Consider the following 18,691-nt stretch of genomic DNA (forward strand, 5'->3'; position numbering starts at 1 on the left):
GAAGTGTCATTCAGTTTGGCTTTTGACACATTTCTTTGTGTGTGTGTATGCACACATATGTATGCATACATATATACATATATACATACTTTTTTCAGACATTGGAAAGTTTCCAAAGCTTTCAGACAACAGCTAGATTTGGTAGCCTGAGAAAAACAGATATTGCACCTGTATAGCTATATTTTGCTGAGAAACTGCCATTGTTTCTGAATAACAAGAAATATACTTATTGTGGAAAGATAGATCTAAGATTAGCTCTATTCCTTCATTTCAGTTCAAAGCTGTATCCCAAAAACCTTTTTCTGCTCATTTGCTCGTATTCTATATTCCACCTTCCATGTAACTGATGTCAGTTTTGTCACTCTGGAATACATAAGGAGTAACAATATAGAATTTCACTACTGCACAAAACAGTGCAAAGCTATAAAGGGATATCATTTAAAAACTGTTCTCATCTGGTACGGAACAAAATCACGACACTTCACCCAACATAACTGTAAGGTGCATCTATCTTTTGCAATGAGATAGCTAAAATAATCTCCTAAAATGCAAGCCAGATACAAAATTGGTCAGAGTTTAAGCTCTGCAAGTGGAGTATTTTCACTGAGGACTGAATGGAAATACTGCAGGATGGGTACCATACCGAGAGAGCTTTCTGTAAATATGAACAAGATCTGCCAGAAAAACTACAGCAAAAAACTAAAAAGAGATGCAAAAAGGTAAGGAAGTAGAAAGCAAAGGACTGCTGAGAAAAAACTAAGAGCAATGTTGGGAGAAGAAGCAAGAGTTCAGATACAGAGTAACAAAGTTGTTTTCTGTTTTTTTGATTGTGTCCGAGGAAAATTATTTTTCAAATAAATGAGAAACCATTCAAGAAACATTGAATCTATTACCAATTTCCATTCCTCTTTGACCAGCCTGAAAGACACTGAATACCATCTTATCATGCATAAAACAGTTAATAGTGCTGTTGTTATCTAATGGAATATGGCTTCTTTATTCCTAAAGCAATCTTCTGACTCTAAGATGAATTATAAGAAAATACAAAACTGCTTTAATCACCTTGGAATACTATTAAAAAAAAACAGAAAATAAAAAGCCATCATACAAGATTTGTGGGGAATACAGGACAGACAAAAAGGTTCAGACAGTAAGATCAATATCATTCTTCTGGTCTGCATTTATCAGAATGAAGGAGTGAGAGAAGAAAAAAACCTTACAGGGTACTCTTCATAATAAATACAAGGTCATAATAAACACAGGTTTTACTGCATTAAGAACTGGGAACCTGGAATAAAATTTAAAAAATGATAAGAAAAAACTCCCAATCAATGATTTACTGTAATTAGGTTATGATAACTATTTCAACAAAAAAATATTCCAACACCCTCATAGTTCCTCAGTTAACTTCACATTATGGCAGGATTTGTCTCTTCCAGACTGTTTCAAGGGTAGCCTTGTTCACTGTTAGTTTCTTTATTTTATCATCGTTTTGTAAGCCTGGGAGCAGGCTAGTGAAGACCTAACACAGGTATGGCATGAATGCAGCTGAGCCCTCTGAAGTCTTAATGCAACACCTAATTTTTAACACTGAATCAGAAGACATCACTTTTGTTAAGAAAATCAGTGAATGCTACAAAGAAACAGATTCAGTGTGAAACTTTACTGAGTAGCAGAGATAAAGGGAAAAATAAGGACTGCGATCTTACTAATTTCCACCCTAGCAAAGCTTGAGAAGGATAACTATCGTGAAGTATTATTTAGTAAGAAACAACATTAGCCAGGGAGTATCAGTGAAGCGTATTACTAAAATGTGAGTGTCAAACTAATTACCTAACTTGACATAAAATCCAGCCCCAGCAAAGGAGAATGAGCATAATAACTTAATGTCAGAACCTTTCGAAACTTCAGCTTTTCTGCAGAATGAAGGTTACTCTCTGATATGTGAGAGCAGGAAGAAATGAATACAGAATCTTTACATTAAATGACAAAAAATGCCTATGCTTATTTTAGCTGTTAATAATATCAAATATCAGTGTAGTACTGAGAGAAATCTACATATTAATATATTCTTGGAAAAGGAGATATAGGTTATTAATCAACAATGTTAATTAACCTGTCAAGATGGCCTCTGCTGAGGAGGGAAGAATTATTTGAGCCCCATGTTTGAATTCCTTTGCTCTCTACAGGGCTTGCRTTTCTGATAAGGATATATTCTGCCTAATCCTGTCTGCATACAACTTTTTCTGTAAAAATTCACAGTATTGAAATCAGACAGTCACAATCCTGGAAAAAATAGTTTCTTGGATCTTCCTCCTACTAATTTCAGAAGATCCTCCCCTTATCAGCTGTTCAAGTCATGGTAAAACTGTTTGAGATGAATGGTTAAGATCTTTTGCACCTTTTAAATCCATGACCCAAACTGTGAAGTTCTCTGCAGGATTCCTTTATATGGCTGAATAACTCTTTAAAGGGAAGATATTCCCCATTGCATTTGAAAGTCTAGTTATTATTATTACGTAGTATTAAAGAAAAAAGATAAAGATATAGCTAACTCAAGAAATACTAATTCAATATCATTGGAGATACTGATTCACTTTCAATTAAAAATCTTCAATTAAAAAGAATTGTTTAAAAACAGTGTAGAGGAAGAAAAAGCTACTTGCCTGTATATTTTYCCAAAAGTTTTAAAGAAGAAAACGCTGCCAGAAAGGCTATGGTTCAGAGTATATAGCCAAGGAAAATGGAAACTTTTCAGTAACTAAGAGTTGACCGAGGAAATTTTTTAAAGTAAATACTAAAGATCCTTTATCCTTATCTGACAGAAATATAAAGATATACTCACTATGAAGTATACATATGTTCCTCTCAAATATAAGAATGGAAGATATCTTTCCAGCTTTACTCCTCTACCTTGCTCTTCCAAATACATAAACTGCATATATGTAAACATGTATATATTTCAGTTCCTGGCTTACTTGATCCACACTATTACTATTATTTGTAGGAAACCAGAATACATAATCTAAGTGATTGTAATCTCTCTTCAGATCTTTTAATTTGACTATCTATCCTCCCCATTGGTGCTTTCCAAGCACGAACCAAGCAAGATATGCCTTATAAGCTGTTCTTACATATTTTTATTCTTTATCATGTTTTCTTTCAGATATGAACTGACTGGAGGTGTTAAATGACAGATCCTTACCTGTTCCCCACTATTCTCCATGGGCATTAATTCACACATCGTGTATTCTTCATTGTCAACAGACATAGTTACACTGCCCCAGTGGTTTTATCTGTCACTTTTACCCCAYTGACAGCTTTGCTCTATAGAACTACTGGGTAACAGTCTTCTCACATGTTGCAAGTAATCGTCTGTGACACTAAAGTCTCATTAGAGTTGGAATGGGAACTTGTGTATAAACAAAAGAGGACTGAGAAAAAAATGAGCTAAAAAGCTTATGTAGACCTGACCTGTGAACCTCAGGGAGGAACTGATGTTTACAGGCCGTGTCTACATTAGCATTTTAGTTCAGACCCTCCATGTGCAGAGTGGTTTTGGTATGGACAAAATAGCCTCCTCTCAGACGAGAAACACAAGAAACTCAACTCTAAGTGCCCCCAAAACATGTTTCAACTCCTTTTGCACAAAGCGATCTAAATTAATAACAGGACTTTTGGTAACTTAAAACCATCTGAGTAATGGGAACATTTAGCTCAGAGAAYCAGACTAAATATTGTCCCAGGAAGAATCTCAGAACCGTGTGTGATGCAGATATGGGGGATTCAGCACCAGCTATTTCAATCTCATGATCTGTTCCTCTCTGGCTAATGCAGACAACGCCAYGGTAGCTAAGGTCTATTATTCCTCTTAGAAGAAGAGATTGAAGGCATTCCAGAGACCACTGTACTGTGAGTATGAATAAACGCTGACATTTAGTAGTGCTTACTCTAATCAAACTAGCTTTTTCTGCTTGTTATCCCAGCTTATTGAAAACTCCACTAGAATTAGTGATATGTTCAAAAACATCTCCATCTAATTCAAGTCAACTTCTTTCTTCATTTCTGCATTTTAATTCATATGGAGGCTTAGCATTTTATAAAGGCACGTTGAGCTTTCCAAGTGAATACTTATACTAAARTCAGGATAAACTTAATAGTATCATGATATCTTAAATAGTGACTATAGATCTATTAAAAAGGTGATCAGATTTTATTGTTTATTTTGATTTCAGATTTAATATTCACTTGGAGAACTGAACAGACATATCATTGCAGCAATTGCTGATTAATCCCAGGACATATCTAGGAAATGGTAGCAATAACTTTTGGTAAATAAAGAAGAGAGAGAATTGATTGGTTTTATCAATGTTATTAGAGGTCTGTGGGAAGTAAGAAAAAGGACTTAAGAAATGATGGGTAAGCGTAGTCCAACTAGTTGAAGAGAAGGGATCCAGACCTTTTAAGAAATATGAAGAGGCTGGAGCATGCTCATTAATCAATCAAGACAAGAAGTTTGGTTAAGATATATTTCCTGTAATGAGTTCTGCAATTAGTTGAAGGTAACCTATCTTTTTTATYCTAGATTTACTTGGTTTTCATTGATGTCATATCTAAGCATCTTCCAAAATTACATTCAGTCATGCAGCTAACACAATTGTGAGAAACCTAATAAAATCAGATTCCCCCAAAGATAAGTATGAAACTTTGTAAATTACATTAACAATGAGTTACACCCCAGAATGAAATATGAATACTTTGGAAACACATGAGAAACTCGTTGCTGCTTTTAAGTACAAGAATTCAGTCTTATAGAAATGCTTTTTGCATGCTATATTTCTGTTTCTTAGTTTTACTTTGGTTTTGTAACTAGGTTTTCTAAAACAGAAATCAAAATAACATAGGATACATTTTAAAAACCAGAAGTCACCTCAAGAAAATTCACTTCAGCATATACTGATCTCTACCATGTCAACTTCTATCCAGAGTGACTTTAAAAATCATACAGGTTTCTGAAAATGCCTATATATACTTCCTGCTGTCAAGCTACAGTAGCACAGGGGAAAGACTGAAAGCTCCCCAGATAACTATGCTGAAACAGCAATGATTTTCTGATAATGCTTTATCTAAAGCATCTCCTTAGGATTAATAAAACTTCTGGAAATAGGGATAATGAAGGAGAAGAGGAAAAAACATCTCAGTTTAGGAGAAACCTCGGGAAATGCTGTGAGATTTTATTCATTGTTCATATTTCCATTAAAAATACGAAAGTACTAAAACAARTACAAAATAATCCATATTTCTGCTTCTGCTCTAGGTGTTGTGTTGTCTAATAATAGCTCATGATTGACATCAAAATATATAAATAAAAAGAAAACTCTTAAAATGTTTCTAGTTCTGAAGATTTATCTTTTATTTGACATTGTTACTCTTGTCACTAATTGAAAGCAAATAAAATTATTCTTTCCACATACTAAATATAGTTCTTTAGCTTCTGAACTTACAATTTTGTCATGCTGCTAATGTAGAGTTTAACAGAGATGAGAYACAGAAATTTTCCTGGATATTTGCCAGTGAATTTTATTCTCATTGCTATGTTAAAATGACAAAAAGCTAACTTCAGAAGAGGCAGACATTCTTTACTGACAGAGCTTCATCTATTTCATTATATCAGATCTCACTTTAGTACAATCCATTATGTAGAAAGAGGATGTGTGTATTTATTAGCAGTTTTACTTATATATATTAAATAATTTCATAAATAGGTAAATCAGTATTTCTAAGAGAGATACACAATATTCTTTTGTTATTCTATCAAAAGCAGTGATTTCTCTTATTTATCTTTCATTAATTGTTTTGTTTTTTTAATATTTCATTAAAATTATTCAAAAAAATTTACTTTTTAAAATCTATCAGTAGTCACTTTTGATATTATAAATATGTTTAGTTGCAGATACTACAAGCAATGTGAATGTGAATGTGTTAGGTTTTCATATAAACAGAAACACAACAATCAATTTTTTCCCTGAAGAAAATGTACAAAATATGAGATTTGTCAGGATATTCAAATAGAAATCTTTTTCTATGTCTTTGAATGTTTATTTAGTATTTATTACACAAATTTTTCCCTAAAAAATGATTTAATGTCTTCAGTACAGAAAAAAAAAACAACAAAAAAACCCCAATTATTTGTAAGGGGCAGTCTGTAACATTGGTATAAAACAGTAGTAGTTTTCATCTTTGACTGTCACTTTATACTAAAAGATTAAATTGAATTTTTCACATTTTGTCATGCTAAAATATTTTATTTGTTTTTAAGATTTCCACAGCAGAATGACTTCAGTTCTTTGTGGGTTTTTTTTTTCATTGCTGTTTTTGTTTGTTTTATTTGACCACTGTTTCTTCTCACCAGCTATCATGGAGAATAACAATAATGATCCAGAGCTCAATTTTCCACTGCCGTCAGTGATGGCTAAACCAAGGTAATTACATTAATATGACTACTCACACAGCACAACATGGGCATTCTGGAGCAAGATGGGTCACAATTCAAAACAATAAAAAGGCAGACTTTCAAACCTTTTCAARTCTCTGGAACATCAGCAAGTGAATAATTCGTACGTAAGATGACCATTAACTTTTGTGTTGTAATTATGAACTTAATCTGGAGAATCAAGCTAAACTACAGCTGTAGCCAGGCGTAGGTATAACCTGATCCACCTGTAGTATCACATGTATTACAAAACTTCCCCAAGCTCTCTTSTTTCCTAAACACTACACTGCTCTCCTCCTGTTCTTCAGTGGACCAGAGATAAATGCAGATCATAACAAGTTCCTTTGGGTTCCCTTACTGACATGGCTTCAAAATGCTCCCTCTGTTAAGCTTGCATGAAAATCTTTTGGAAGTATTTTTATTGCTGTCTAATAATTCTCTCCTGCTCAGTACTTGAACCTGTTCTGCCTTTCAACCTTTTCCCTTGATATAAGGATACAAGAACAGGGATGACAGCTTCCTCTGTGCTCTGCATCTGGCAATAGCTTCTTATATAYGTAAAGAAATAAAAGGACACATATGAGGCCCAGAAAGCAGGGTAGTTGTGTTAAACYTAATGATTGTCTTTGTCATCTACTATCTCCTAAAATTCAATGTCCAGACAGTAGTACCTCTCTCTTCTCCATGCAATACARAAGCAGGAATGGAGACAAGAAGACAAAGCAAAAACGGGCTGTGAAAATTATCAACATCTGACACTGCCCATTACACTTCTCATTAAAAGTATGTGCTACTGCCCATAATGTCATGGGACTGTATTTGTGCTGTAATACAATTTGGATTCAGTCAATATTTTTAGTGATTTAAAATTTGTCTATGCTCCAAATTCTCTTCTCTATCTGATTAGGTACAACACTAATTAGTTTAAGATTCTGCAGAGGATACTTCCATTCTTCTTTAATCTTTCAGAGATTCATATACTTTTCTACYTACATGTAGCTGGAATAAAAATGAAGCTGTTTAACACAATGACAAGCCTAAAAGACTTGATCAGAATTTCTGAAAAAAAAAAAAATGGTACTTTAAAAACAAACACATGGAAAAAGTTGTTATTTTATGCTGTAGGATTTCATTAACGTCATCTGAAAGGTACCTAAGTGTAGTCTTAAAGGCATCTTCAGTCCTTAAAATAGAAATACTCTGGTAGCCCCCTGAGTCCAAGAGCGACTACATTCTTCAGCAAGCAAAAGTGCAAAGGCTCCAAGACAAATGGTGAAAGAAAGGTTAAAGGTGAGGAGAAAAAGCTTTGAAAGTAAAAAGTGATTTTTTAAATTATTTTCCAGTGACTGAAAACAAGCACTATAATTTATTCAAAATTTGCACACARATATATTTCTCAGATCACGAAAATACGCACTCTGTATATCTTCCTGATGTAGTCTGTCTCTTTCCTTCCAGGTCCTACTACATATATCTCGTTTTGCCCAAGGGAGCTTTTTCTTCTCTATTGAWGCCTGCTCAGGACTTTGACAGCACCTTGGCTGCTTCCTTACATTTCCTCCATTCTCTCCACCTCCCAACAACTCATTTTCTCTCTCAGCCTTGCTAAACAAATCTGTGTCTTCTGATTTGTCATTAGCTCCATCCATCTGTCTATCTTAGGTCTCAAATTATAAGTTGGAGATACGTGAATTTAACGGAGTTATATTCAGTCTTTTCAGAAAGCTCATTCCTGCAGTGATGGAGCACAGCAGGTAGCCAGTGCTGCTGCAAGGGCAACTATATTAGTCATTACTGTCTCCCTTTTATAAATTTGCTCTGCCACTAACTTTTTTTTCCTTTCTTTTTGCAAGCTGTATCTTCTGATAAAGTCATATGTTATGTTCTATTTCTGTAAGTAAAACTTTTATCCATCCTCTCTTCAACAAGATACCGTAAGATCTATGGTGATTATGTCAGGTTGATGCAACAGGTGCCTTTTATATTACTTTTCTGCCTCTTTATGTATCATTATTTTAATATGTTTGTTAGCAATTTATTACTACTGGATACTAAAGTATATGAACTTAACAATAATGAATACCTTCTGTGAAGAAAAAAAAGTTTTGTTTTATCTGAAAATAGATCAGTTCAGAGCTTTCCTTTTAAATTTCAACCAGAGATTATACAACCAAATAATATTCTTAAGACTATATTAGACCTTTCCTATATTTCTACAGGCATAGGTTAAGGAGAAAATAAACACTTCACTTTACATAAAGTTATAAGTTATTTTGGTGAAATTCTTAAAAACTATTATCTTTCCAAAATGCTGCTCACAAATAGCACACAATTTGGCATTTTTTTTCAGATTCATATTACTCTGGTGAAAATTTTTACATATCCTCAGCTTCTAACAGCTGTTTCCTTAACAGATGAGCATGTAATTGTGAAAAAAAGTCAGTATATTTTGATTATACACATCTTATGGTGCCACAAAACTTTTCAATTTAATAATCTGTTTTACCATTTCCCTCAGCTTAAAAATCAAAGAAGCTCTAACATGAATATCTTTTCTTTTCCYCCCTCTGTGTTTTTTCCTTGTATTTCTCCTCTGAAAGGAGGTTAATTTGTCCATACCAAAACCAAAAGTGAAATGTAACTAAAATCTTCATATTGCCCTCGATTATGTGCCACGAAAATTCCAGCTTCAGATATGGAGCTTAACACGTAACACTTTTGCTCATTCATGAGTCATTCAGGTTATGCTTAAGTGAAGATTTGCACCAAATCATGCTGAATTATAGAAGGAAAATAATTTTGGATAGAAAGTAGTCTGGAAAGGGATTTTACAATAAATCAATGTATCTTCTCTATATATTATTTAGATACTTCTGAAAGTCTCAATTCATAATATTCTTTTATTTTTCCACACTCAAGCAAGTAACAAGGGACAATGTGACTTTAATATTCCGTTCTAAAGACAGAACATTATCATTATTTTTACTTCAACTGAATTTAAAACTTCAGTTGTATATAGAGCTAAAAAGGATGCCCCCAACTTAACCAGAACAAGGTATATTTGATAATATACATTAAGAAGAAGCCCTTATATTGCTTCACTGAGATAACATGCACATTTTATTCATGAACAGTTGAGGAACTGTAGTCTGAGTATTGTATTTTAAGTAAAATTTAGGCTGCCTAAATGTATACAACTAAAGGGTTGTCAAATTCTATAAATATCAGCTGCACTGTGATTTTCCCTCAGTGATAAAGCTGCAGTGCTCCTGTCCAAGTTTCCATACTCATATATTTTTGTGCTATTTCTATTGCATGTGTACAGATTAATTCTGTAACCTCTGAGTTCAGGTCTTCTATGCAGTCATTATACTAACGGGAAGCATTACAGTTGACACTTTTGGAGCCCATCAGACTTACTGTGTATGCATAGGTCAACTTTAAAGTCGTATCGAGCAGCAGAATGACACAGGCTTTGCATGTGCACTAGATACTGAAAAATGTACTAAATCTCTGGAAATGTAACCATAGTTAACTTTTGAAAAGAGAAGTAATCTAGCCACACACATTTATAAAATACAGAATCCTCTTCAATGCCTGTGCTAATGGAAAGGCTAATGGAAAGAGACAAGTTGATTTGCCTTGCTTGCTTTTGTCTGCTAAAGGAAAAGAAAACAGGCAAGCCTTGACATCATTACCCATACCTAAACATCGGGTCTCAATTCCACTCCAGAGTCCAGAAGAGAGACACTCCCTCACAGCAGAGCCAACCAGCATGTATCCTGAATCACAAGTAAATATAGCTGTAGATCCATATGTGATCTGGGTTCCAATTTTATTTCCATTTGGAGGTGTTGGAAGTTCTCCACAAGAAATAACTGTCCAGCAAAAACAAAACAAAGCAAAAGTAAATATTTGAGTATCGCAAACACACATGCAACAATATGCAATACTTATCAGCCAGTGAAATAAATGTCACAGCCTGAAGTATTTTGCTTTGTAGAATGAAAAGCTCTATATACGAAGACTATTATTTCCTCAGGCATAATACTCAAAATTTGGAAAAAAAAAGTCTCTGTAAAATTCAAAAAAACCACACTTTGCTCAGAACTATAATAACTAATTGCTATTTAATTACCTTGGTTTTGTTTGTAATGTTTAAACCCAAAAACTCTTCCAGATTATAAATGAAATTTCCATTAGTATGCAAATAACTCCAAAATAAGGTTAATTTTCAAAGTAAGTATATTGTTTTCTGATTTCACTTTTCAGTCTTTTATTTAATATTTAAATATATTCTAAATATGAACAAACTGCAGTTTTAGGGATTATCTACACATTTGGTTTCACTTTTTAAAATGTGTGGATTTATACACACATATATACATATACATGTACCAAATGCAGAATTACATTTCATTTCATTAGAGTGTGAGTTACTAAGYGTTTTATAAAGAGGAAAGCTTGTGTAGCTTTCAGGTAGGCCTATATAGTCATAATTTTCAAATACAGATGTCTAAATTTAAATTCATAAAGGAGTCTGCTTTTCACAAGGCACCTAACTAAAGCCCCACATGATGGATTATTTTACTTTCCTTGTTTAAAGTATCTCTCCACATGGTATCTCAATATTCACTACTTATGGTTTTTGAAAAGTAGTTACTGAAGGTGATTAGGATACCAAATTATATTGGGAATGATGCGGGCCTGCATACCATATGGGAACCAGATGAAAGGAGGGATTATTTTATTTCTCAAGTGTTAAGGAGGATGCAAAGTTATAGCATTTTTATAGACGATTCAGCATTTTTAACCTACAAAAGTATTCTCCCTGATTTACATCCAGCATGAACAAAATAGAAAAATAATCTTCATGACTTATTTGTACATTTTTAGGGGCAGGGAACTTAAAAATCCAGAAGTATGTATACAGATATTTTCTTGTCACTAAGCCTAATAGATTTTTTTTTATAAATAATAGCCTGCAGGATACCCAAAAACTGGCTGAAAAAGGTTTCTACATTTCTTAGTAAGCCAAATAAAATACTTTCTATCTGAAGCCTATATAGGAGAGGTCGATAGATACAGATGTAGAAAGATAGATACAACATGTACTCACTTTGGCAGTAAGGCCTCTCATTTCTCCAACTCCAGGTGCCATTAGCAAGACACTCAATAGATGCTGGTCCCAAACCATAATAGCCTGGATCACAGCTGAAAACTACTTTTGTTTTATACTCATAATGTGAGCCATTCACTATTCTCCATCTTCCATGCTCCAATGTGAAAGAATTGATGCTTGGACACGTAACAACTTTAARAGTAACAAAAACATACAATTATTTCTGGCTTAGTACATTGAAATTAGGAAAATATGTGTAATTATTCACTCAGAAATATATCTTAAAGATAGTGACATCATGTTTGAAGAGCAAGGCTCTTGAAAAATTCAGTGTAGGTTCATTGTCATGGAACTACTATGCCACTTTCGATCAGATATGAGAATCTTTATTAAAATACCAGCTAAATTTTAATACAGGAATTACTTTCTACCTAGGTAAAGTCTATGACATTTTAAAATCTGATATGGAGAGGTTGCATACTGGTGACAGCAAGTAATATCTATATTCAGGATGAGTTTTCGGTAGAAAAACATTTTTATCTCAGCTCTGAATGCTACATGTTCTTCCCACCACAAACACACACACACCCCAAAAAACAAAAACAAGAACAAACTTATACAATCCAACTTTCTTTCTCCCCATCCACACTGTTTCYTTAGGTAGAGAAAAAGGCACGAGGAAATGTACTAATTTATAASAACAAGGAAAAAAAGAAAAGTGAAACTCTTATTATAGAGTAAGTTTCCTTCCTTCTCCAAAGTTCACTGCATGAACATCTCACTGGGTGAGATGATGCAAATCAAAATGTGCATTTCACTTTTGGTCTGACATTTCTGTGTCAGTCTTATGATCATCTGTGTTTTCATATCCCACTTACAACTTTTTGAGAACCTACTCCTCCCAGGAACTGAACATGCATTTTCTCTTCAGTGATGTTCCCTAGAGTTTAGATGCTGGAGGACTATAATGATGGGCTGGATACAAATAATCAGCAGTAGTTTCACAGATGTGTGTAGCACCAGAGATTTTGCAATTCTGGATAGTGAATAGGGTTTTTTTTAGTAGTATAAGAAATCTCTAAAGAGCTGAGTTTTGAATAAACCTCTGAAATCATAAATTGTCACAGAATGTTTCAATATATATTTGATTAAAATAACTTAAAGTCATCAATAACTCACAAGTTAAAGCAATCAGAAGTTAAAAGTTTAAGTAATGCAAAGTTTTTTGTCTTAGATAAATAAATACAACATACAGTCAGGTTCCTATTCATCAGGATTTTTTATATATTTCTTACCTACACAGCGAGGTGTTTTGTTGTGATTGCTCCATGTACCATCTGGCTGGCAGACTGCAGTAGTAAGTTCCTTGGACGATAGTCTATACCCATCGTTGCAAAAGTAAGTAACACGGGTGCCAACTAAGTAATCTGTCGTTAATATTCCACCATTTACTGGAGCTTTAGGAATTCCACAAGATATTGCTAATTAAAGAGAAACACAAAATATTTTTATGGGGTCTTCATTATAAGCTGCTCTTGCCTTAAAAGGTRTATGCACTGTGCTATCAGCAGTTACACATTCATACAAATGTCTCTTTAACTTATTAATGCGTGTTTTAAGCCTAGAAATATTAATTCTCTTAAAATTAAGGGAAAATTAAGGGATGAAACCTCAGGAAGTTTTTGGACCATTATTACATCTTCCTCGAGGGAGGAGGTAGTATAACAAGCTGCATAACCCTGCAGCTATCCGTTCAAAGTRCAGAAGACAATCACAGAAAATACAGTACGGAATATCCAGAAGAAATATTATCGAATGCAAACAGCACTAAACTGAGACATTAGAAGTCTAGTTTGTATTTCTGGTTTCTTCAATCAGATGTACTGTGTAACCTTTGGCAAGGCAGTAATACTAACTTTCAGCATTCTATTTATTTTCTTGCAAAGCAGAAATTAAATACTTACTCTTTGTAAATATTTTAAAATTGAAAATGCAAGCAACATTATTACTATTACTATCATCATCATCATCATCACCACTCAGTAGAGGAAAAGCACAAATAGAAGATCTGACTCTGGGTGATACTGCATGTTTTTGGTATAAAATCAACACTGAATCTTTTCTGTATTTTAATATCACTCRTTTAACACAGGCCAAATCCAAGCAAAGGACTTACACATTTAATATTGAAGTATCTTACTTTGAAGTGGAATCTTGAATCTATCTATCCTTTGTACAAAGATATGAAAAGTTGGACCCTCTTGGACTACGTATAAATAGTTGGGACAGAGAAGGTATGCAATTGTTGGCGCTCCTGTGAGCTGACCTGATGCAAGACAAATCTCCTTTGTAAGCAATATAACAACAGCATGGCACTGCACCAAAAAAAATAATCGTGGTTGAGATGGTAGAAAAGCACTAATACTATCACAGCTTGCAGAAAAGAGGTGATAAAATCACTTCACATACGGCATGTGACGTTAAAGATAGAATACACTATATTGAAAAGATCCAGGAAAACTATAATTAGTTTGTTCATCACCATATCTAAGCAACCATAAAACATATATCTCATGGCTATCACTATATCTAGTGGCAACTGAAGACAAATGACTTTAGAAGAAAAAGAGAAAAATAGTGATTTGGATGCGGTGAAGGCATTTGGAGTTTCACTGAATTCCAAGGATATGAAAGAAACCTTTGAAAAGCTTTCAGTTCACTAATTCTAGCTGCAAAACTTGATTTCTCTCCTGCACATTTGGAGTTGCTGTTTCTAGTAAAACACTGTGAATCAAAAGTGACAGCTCAGATTTTCACCTCTCACCTTTTCCRTAATTTTAAGATCAAAAGTGACAAGCTAACTAAACAGATGGTCCRGAAGAGCTTTTCCTAACTATCTGACAAAGCTCTACTACTTCACCTGATACCACCAAAGAAAGAAACAGAGCTCTCATGACACTAAAATGAAAACATGATAAAAATGATGTTTATCATATCTCATATTCCTCAAGAACTTGGATTAGAGCAGTGAACATATTGGACAGACCTCTTCCCTGCAATGAGGAAGACAACAAAAAGCTGGTATAAGCAAGGTGATTAAGTATTAAGTCAAACTAAGTGATATCCTAATCTACCCCAYAACTCATCTTTCCATAAGCTGTAAATTGATAAGATTTTTATTGACCAAGTTTACCTCCTCCTTCTCAAAACATATGTCTACACTAAAAATATGTTTCAGACTATAAAGGAGCTTTGAGAACCCAGTCCATTGCCAGTAACAACAAAGTCAACTTCTAGCAGAATATAAATCTAGAAAAGCCCAGAGCAACTTGTTGCAYGGCATCAGCTACTGCTTATGGTCCTGAGGACTAACAAATGGCATAGCACTACTTGTGCACATACTGCAGATTCTTTCTCTTTCAGCAATCAGCAAAATATAAAATCTCAGATGTTCACATATACCTCGTGTTTCATATCTACCGCAGAGATTAACGATTCCTTCAATATTCAAAAATCTCCATTAGTAACTTAATTAGATAAATTTTGAGCAAGACCATTCAYGTTAACAGAATCAATTTTGTGGCACAAGAAAAATATATTCTTCCCTTAACTTTAAATTATTCAAAAAAACCCTTCATCTCAATGCTCTAAATCCTTGATAAATCTTTTATATAAACACTAAATCTATCCAGGAATTACTGAGACTTTTAGTTGTCAGYAGATATGAACTCAATTTTACTCGTGTGCAAAATTGCACAGAAATTTAAGATTTGGTTAAGGAAAAGAAAAAGTAGGAAGATTAAAGCAAGGTATTGCCTTATCTGAACACCCCCCCCACACACACCAAAAAAGGAGAAAAGACAAATAAGGAATAACTACACAAAAACCAGCTTTATCACTGAAACACTTGATCACCATACACCAGCTTGTACATTACAAACCATGTTTTTGTAAATCAATGTCAGAAGGGTATTCAAAAAGTCACAAATGGAACATTAAAATCTTTTTATTTTTGTTTTTTTGTTCACCAGCTTCAGAACACAATTCCAAATCTAAAGATGTACACATAAAGTCCTTGGAAAACCTTAAGTTTGTTAGTTCTTGAAGACCACCAGCAACTTCCAAAGACCTATATGAAATTTCATATTTTCATGGGACTGGGATAAAGCTGTCCTCATTTAAATGTTAAAGTGCAACTAAAAGTTTCYGTGATAATGACAATTTGCCAAGCAAAAACCTGACTATCCACCATACAAAGGAACTCTGATCCTTAGATTTACTCTGATCCATAAAAAATAAAATAAAATAAAAAAAAAGGTAGGTGTAGGTACCTTCTACTCCTCCAGGAGACAAAATACTGAGCGTCAATGCTGACAYCAGCTGAGAACTGATAACATCAAAGGGTGGCTTGCATCCTTTACCAGGAGCATTTCAAACATAGACAAGACTACTTCTGAAAATATTCAGCAACATACTCCCCTGAGTGTAATTACTTGGATATTTGACCCATGACGAATGAAGAAATATTATGAAAACTAAGTTTCCTGTAGATTGCCTTGAACATCACTTGAAAAGGTGTCAGCTCTTTCTTTGGAATTTAACAAACTATTAAAGGAGTTCTCACTCCTATTGCTCTCCCTATACAGTTAAGCACTTTGGAATAAACAGGAGTCTATTTTTAATGAATACAAGAAATAGTTATCATTAACATTGCTGTATTAATCGCTAGTTAATTCAGCTAAATAATGTATACGAATATGGCTATCTTAAACTTACAAACATCTTGAAAAACATTTAAAGGTAGAAGATAATTTCTTTATACCTCAGACATTTGTTCCAGACTACCATAAATGCACTCTAGCATTTTATCTGACAAAAAGATCATTTTTGAGAAAATCATACTTGTAGATAGCAGTCAGGCTACCACAATTTTAATATTAAAGACAGTCTTGTTTTCATTCCTTTTTTTTGTATGCTTTAGTATCATTTGCTTAACAATTACAAGTAGGACAATTTAGATTACTGAGCTACAGAACTCCTCTGAATTCCACTTTATTTTCAAAGTTCTGTTTACTCAACATCTTGACCTAGAATTTCTGCCAAACCATCTGCCTGTAATCCGTATATGAAACTGTGAAATATTAATACTGATTTCTGATGAGGCCTGTGTGAGACAACACTTATTTGCAAGAGAAATATTTCATGATTAAAACCAGGGATCATGTAGTGCTGGGATAAAAARTAAAATGTAAATAATAACTGAGAGGAAAACAAATGCTGTAAAAATACTTTGAAGCTACTGAGAATCCTTATCACTTGTAAACTTATATGAAGTATGAAATTTTAATTTCCTTTCCCTGCAGCATGTTAATTCTCATTTTTTAAAACCTTTACCATAATCAATTTCATAATTTAGTTATTCATAGGAAACTTTTATTGACTTGTGATTTCAGAGGCTTGGTGTCATTAAAACTGAGATGTATGCAAGGATGCACAATACTTTCACATTACAATTTCTTTAAAAACAGAATAGTTAATATCTAAAAGTTAGAAAAGTTATTTTGTGTTTCATAGTAATTATTTTTGCCACTACTGTACCTATATTAGAGTTTGAAACAAATTCCTTTTAGTCTTTTTAAGGCAAGAAATGGGTGGTTTTACATTAACTTTGAAGCAGGTTTCAGTTAACCACTGAAATCTTAGATCGAGGCTTTTCCTTTTGATTCCTCACTGCTGTATTGAGTATTTTCTACTAAGACATTTTTGGAACTATATATAATATAAAAAGGTTTTCATAAGGTTAAAGTGTTTATCCGGATTTTTCAGTTAAAGTTCTGTAGTGCAAGTGATTTGAAGAATGCCTAATATTATATATTTAGAGGTTTAGAGATCAAGATTTCTATTCATATAGGTGTAAGAATGAGAACATTAAAAATGTGTTGCTCTAACATAACTCTCAATTTTGACAAAAAGCAGCAGTGAAAAAGGCTACTGGCATTCATCGGTTACAGGAGGGAATTCAGAGTGATGACAGTAATTGCATAGATGAAAAATGAAAAATGTGGAGAGAAAGCCCTGGTTAAAACACAGTTACGAAAATCTTCTGCAAGCAGTAAAAAAGGCTTGAAGAGAAATGGACATAGCATTGTTAAAAGCAACATCAGCTGTGCTGATTGTAGAGGCAATATATTAAGTAATTCTCAATTTTGATTCCTTAGGTTTCTCATTTTTTACAGAATAATGCCAATAACAACTACTGCGATTTAACTGGTAATCTTCATTTAAGAAAGAGACTATAAATAGATTAAAATGAGCTGTACTAGTCTCAAAACATTTTGCAAATTAAAAAAAAAAATTGCAAGTGACACATTTTTTTGTCCACAAAATGGGCATCCATGGCAAAATTAAGATATATGAAAGAGCTGGTTGAATTGGCTTTGGTAGTTACTCTATATATGTGAAAATGTAAAGCAGAAGAAGTTGGTAAATTGTGAAGGATAAAAATGCGATGGGCAATTTTAATRACTATATCATGAAGTTCTAAAAACCACCTACTCATAGTTCAAAGAGTTGGAACTACTTTATGGCAAAGCTGTACTTTTCAGAAATAAAACAAATGTGTCTTGGACATCCTCTATTAAAGAACATTAGGGATATTTACTGGCAATGTTCTCAATCTTTTGATACAAGAGATTATATCATAAATCTTCCATACACAGGGTAATTATCACCTTGGCAAGGCAAGAGGAAGCTTAGATGCAGGAGTGATGCACAAAATCAGGTTATTTCTGAGAGGCTGTTGCAGTAATAATGTTTCTTTATGYTGAATTTAATGAGCTGGTTGGCATGAGTTGCAGGGCATACCTATTATGACTGCAAACCATTTCCTGCACACAAGGACTTTCTAGAAGAATCAAATGAAGTCCATATCATGTATCAAAGCTAACTCTCATTATATCAACAATTATAACTGTTACTAAATTAATATGCATATTATATAAAATTCACATTAAAGTTACAGTTAGTCTAAAAGTCTTTGTATGATCAGACACCATGAGATTCCTAAGAACTTAATT

The 18,691-nt window shown here is 33.6% G+C and overlaps 1 protein-coding gene across 4 annotated transcripts in view; it reads right to left on the reverse strand.

Annotated features, from left to right (window-relative positions):
- The window catches only part of CSMD3 (CUB and Sushi multiple domains 3), a 678,537-nt gene that overhangs the window by 58,202 nt on the left and 601,644 nt on the right, over nt 1-18,691 (reverse strand). For all 4 annotated transcript variants that reach the window (XM_085321107.1, XM_085320309.1, XM_085319522.1 and 1 more), the window contains 3 exons: nt 12,911-13,096; nt 11,613-11,807; nt 10,198-10,371 (listed from right to left, as the gene is read on the reverse strand). In XM_085321107.1, coding sequence (XP_085177233.1) covers nt 10,198-10,371; nt 11,613-11,807; nt 12,911-13,096 — 555 coding nt within the window. The remainder of the gene's footprint in view (nt 1-10,197; nt 10,372-11,612; nt 11,808-12,910; nt 13,097-18,691) is intronic.

Source organism: Rhea americana, unplaced genomic scaffold (assembly GCF_003343005.1).
Source record: "Rhea americana isolate MKP2758 unplaced genomic scaffold, rheAme1 scaffold_0, whole genome shotgun sequence".
NCBI lineage: Eukaryota > Metazoa > Chordata > Aves > Rheiformes > Rheidae > Rhea > Rhea americana.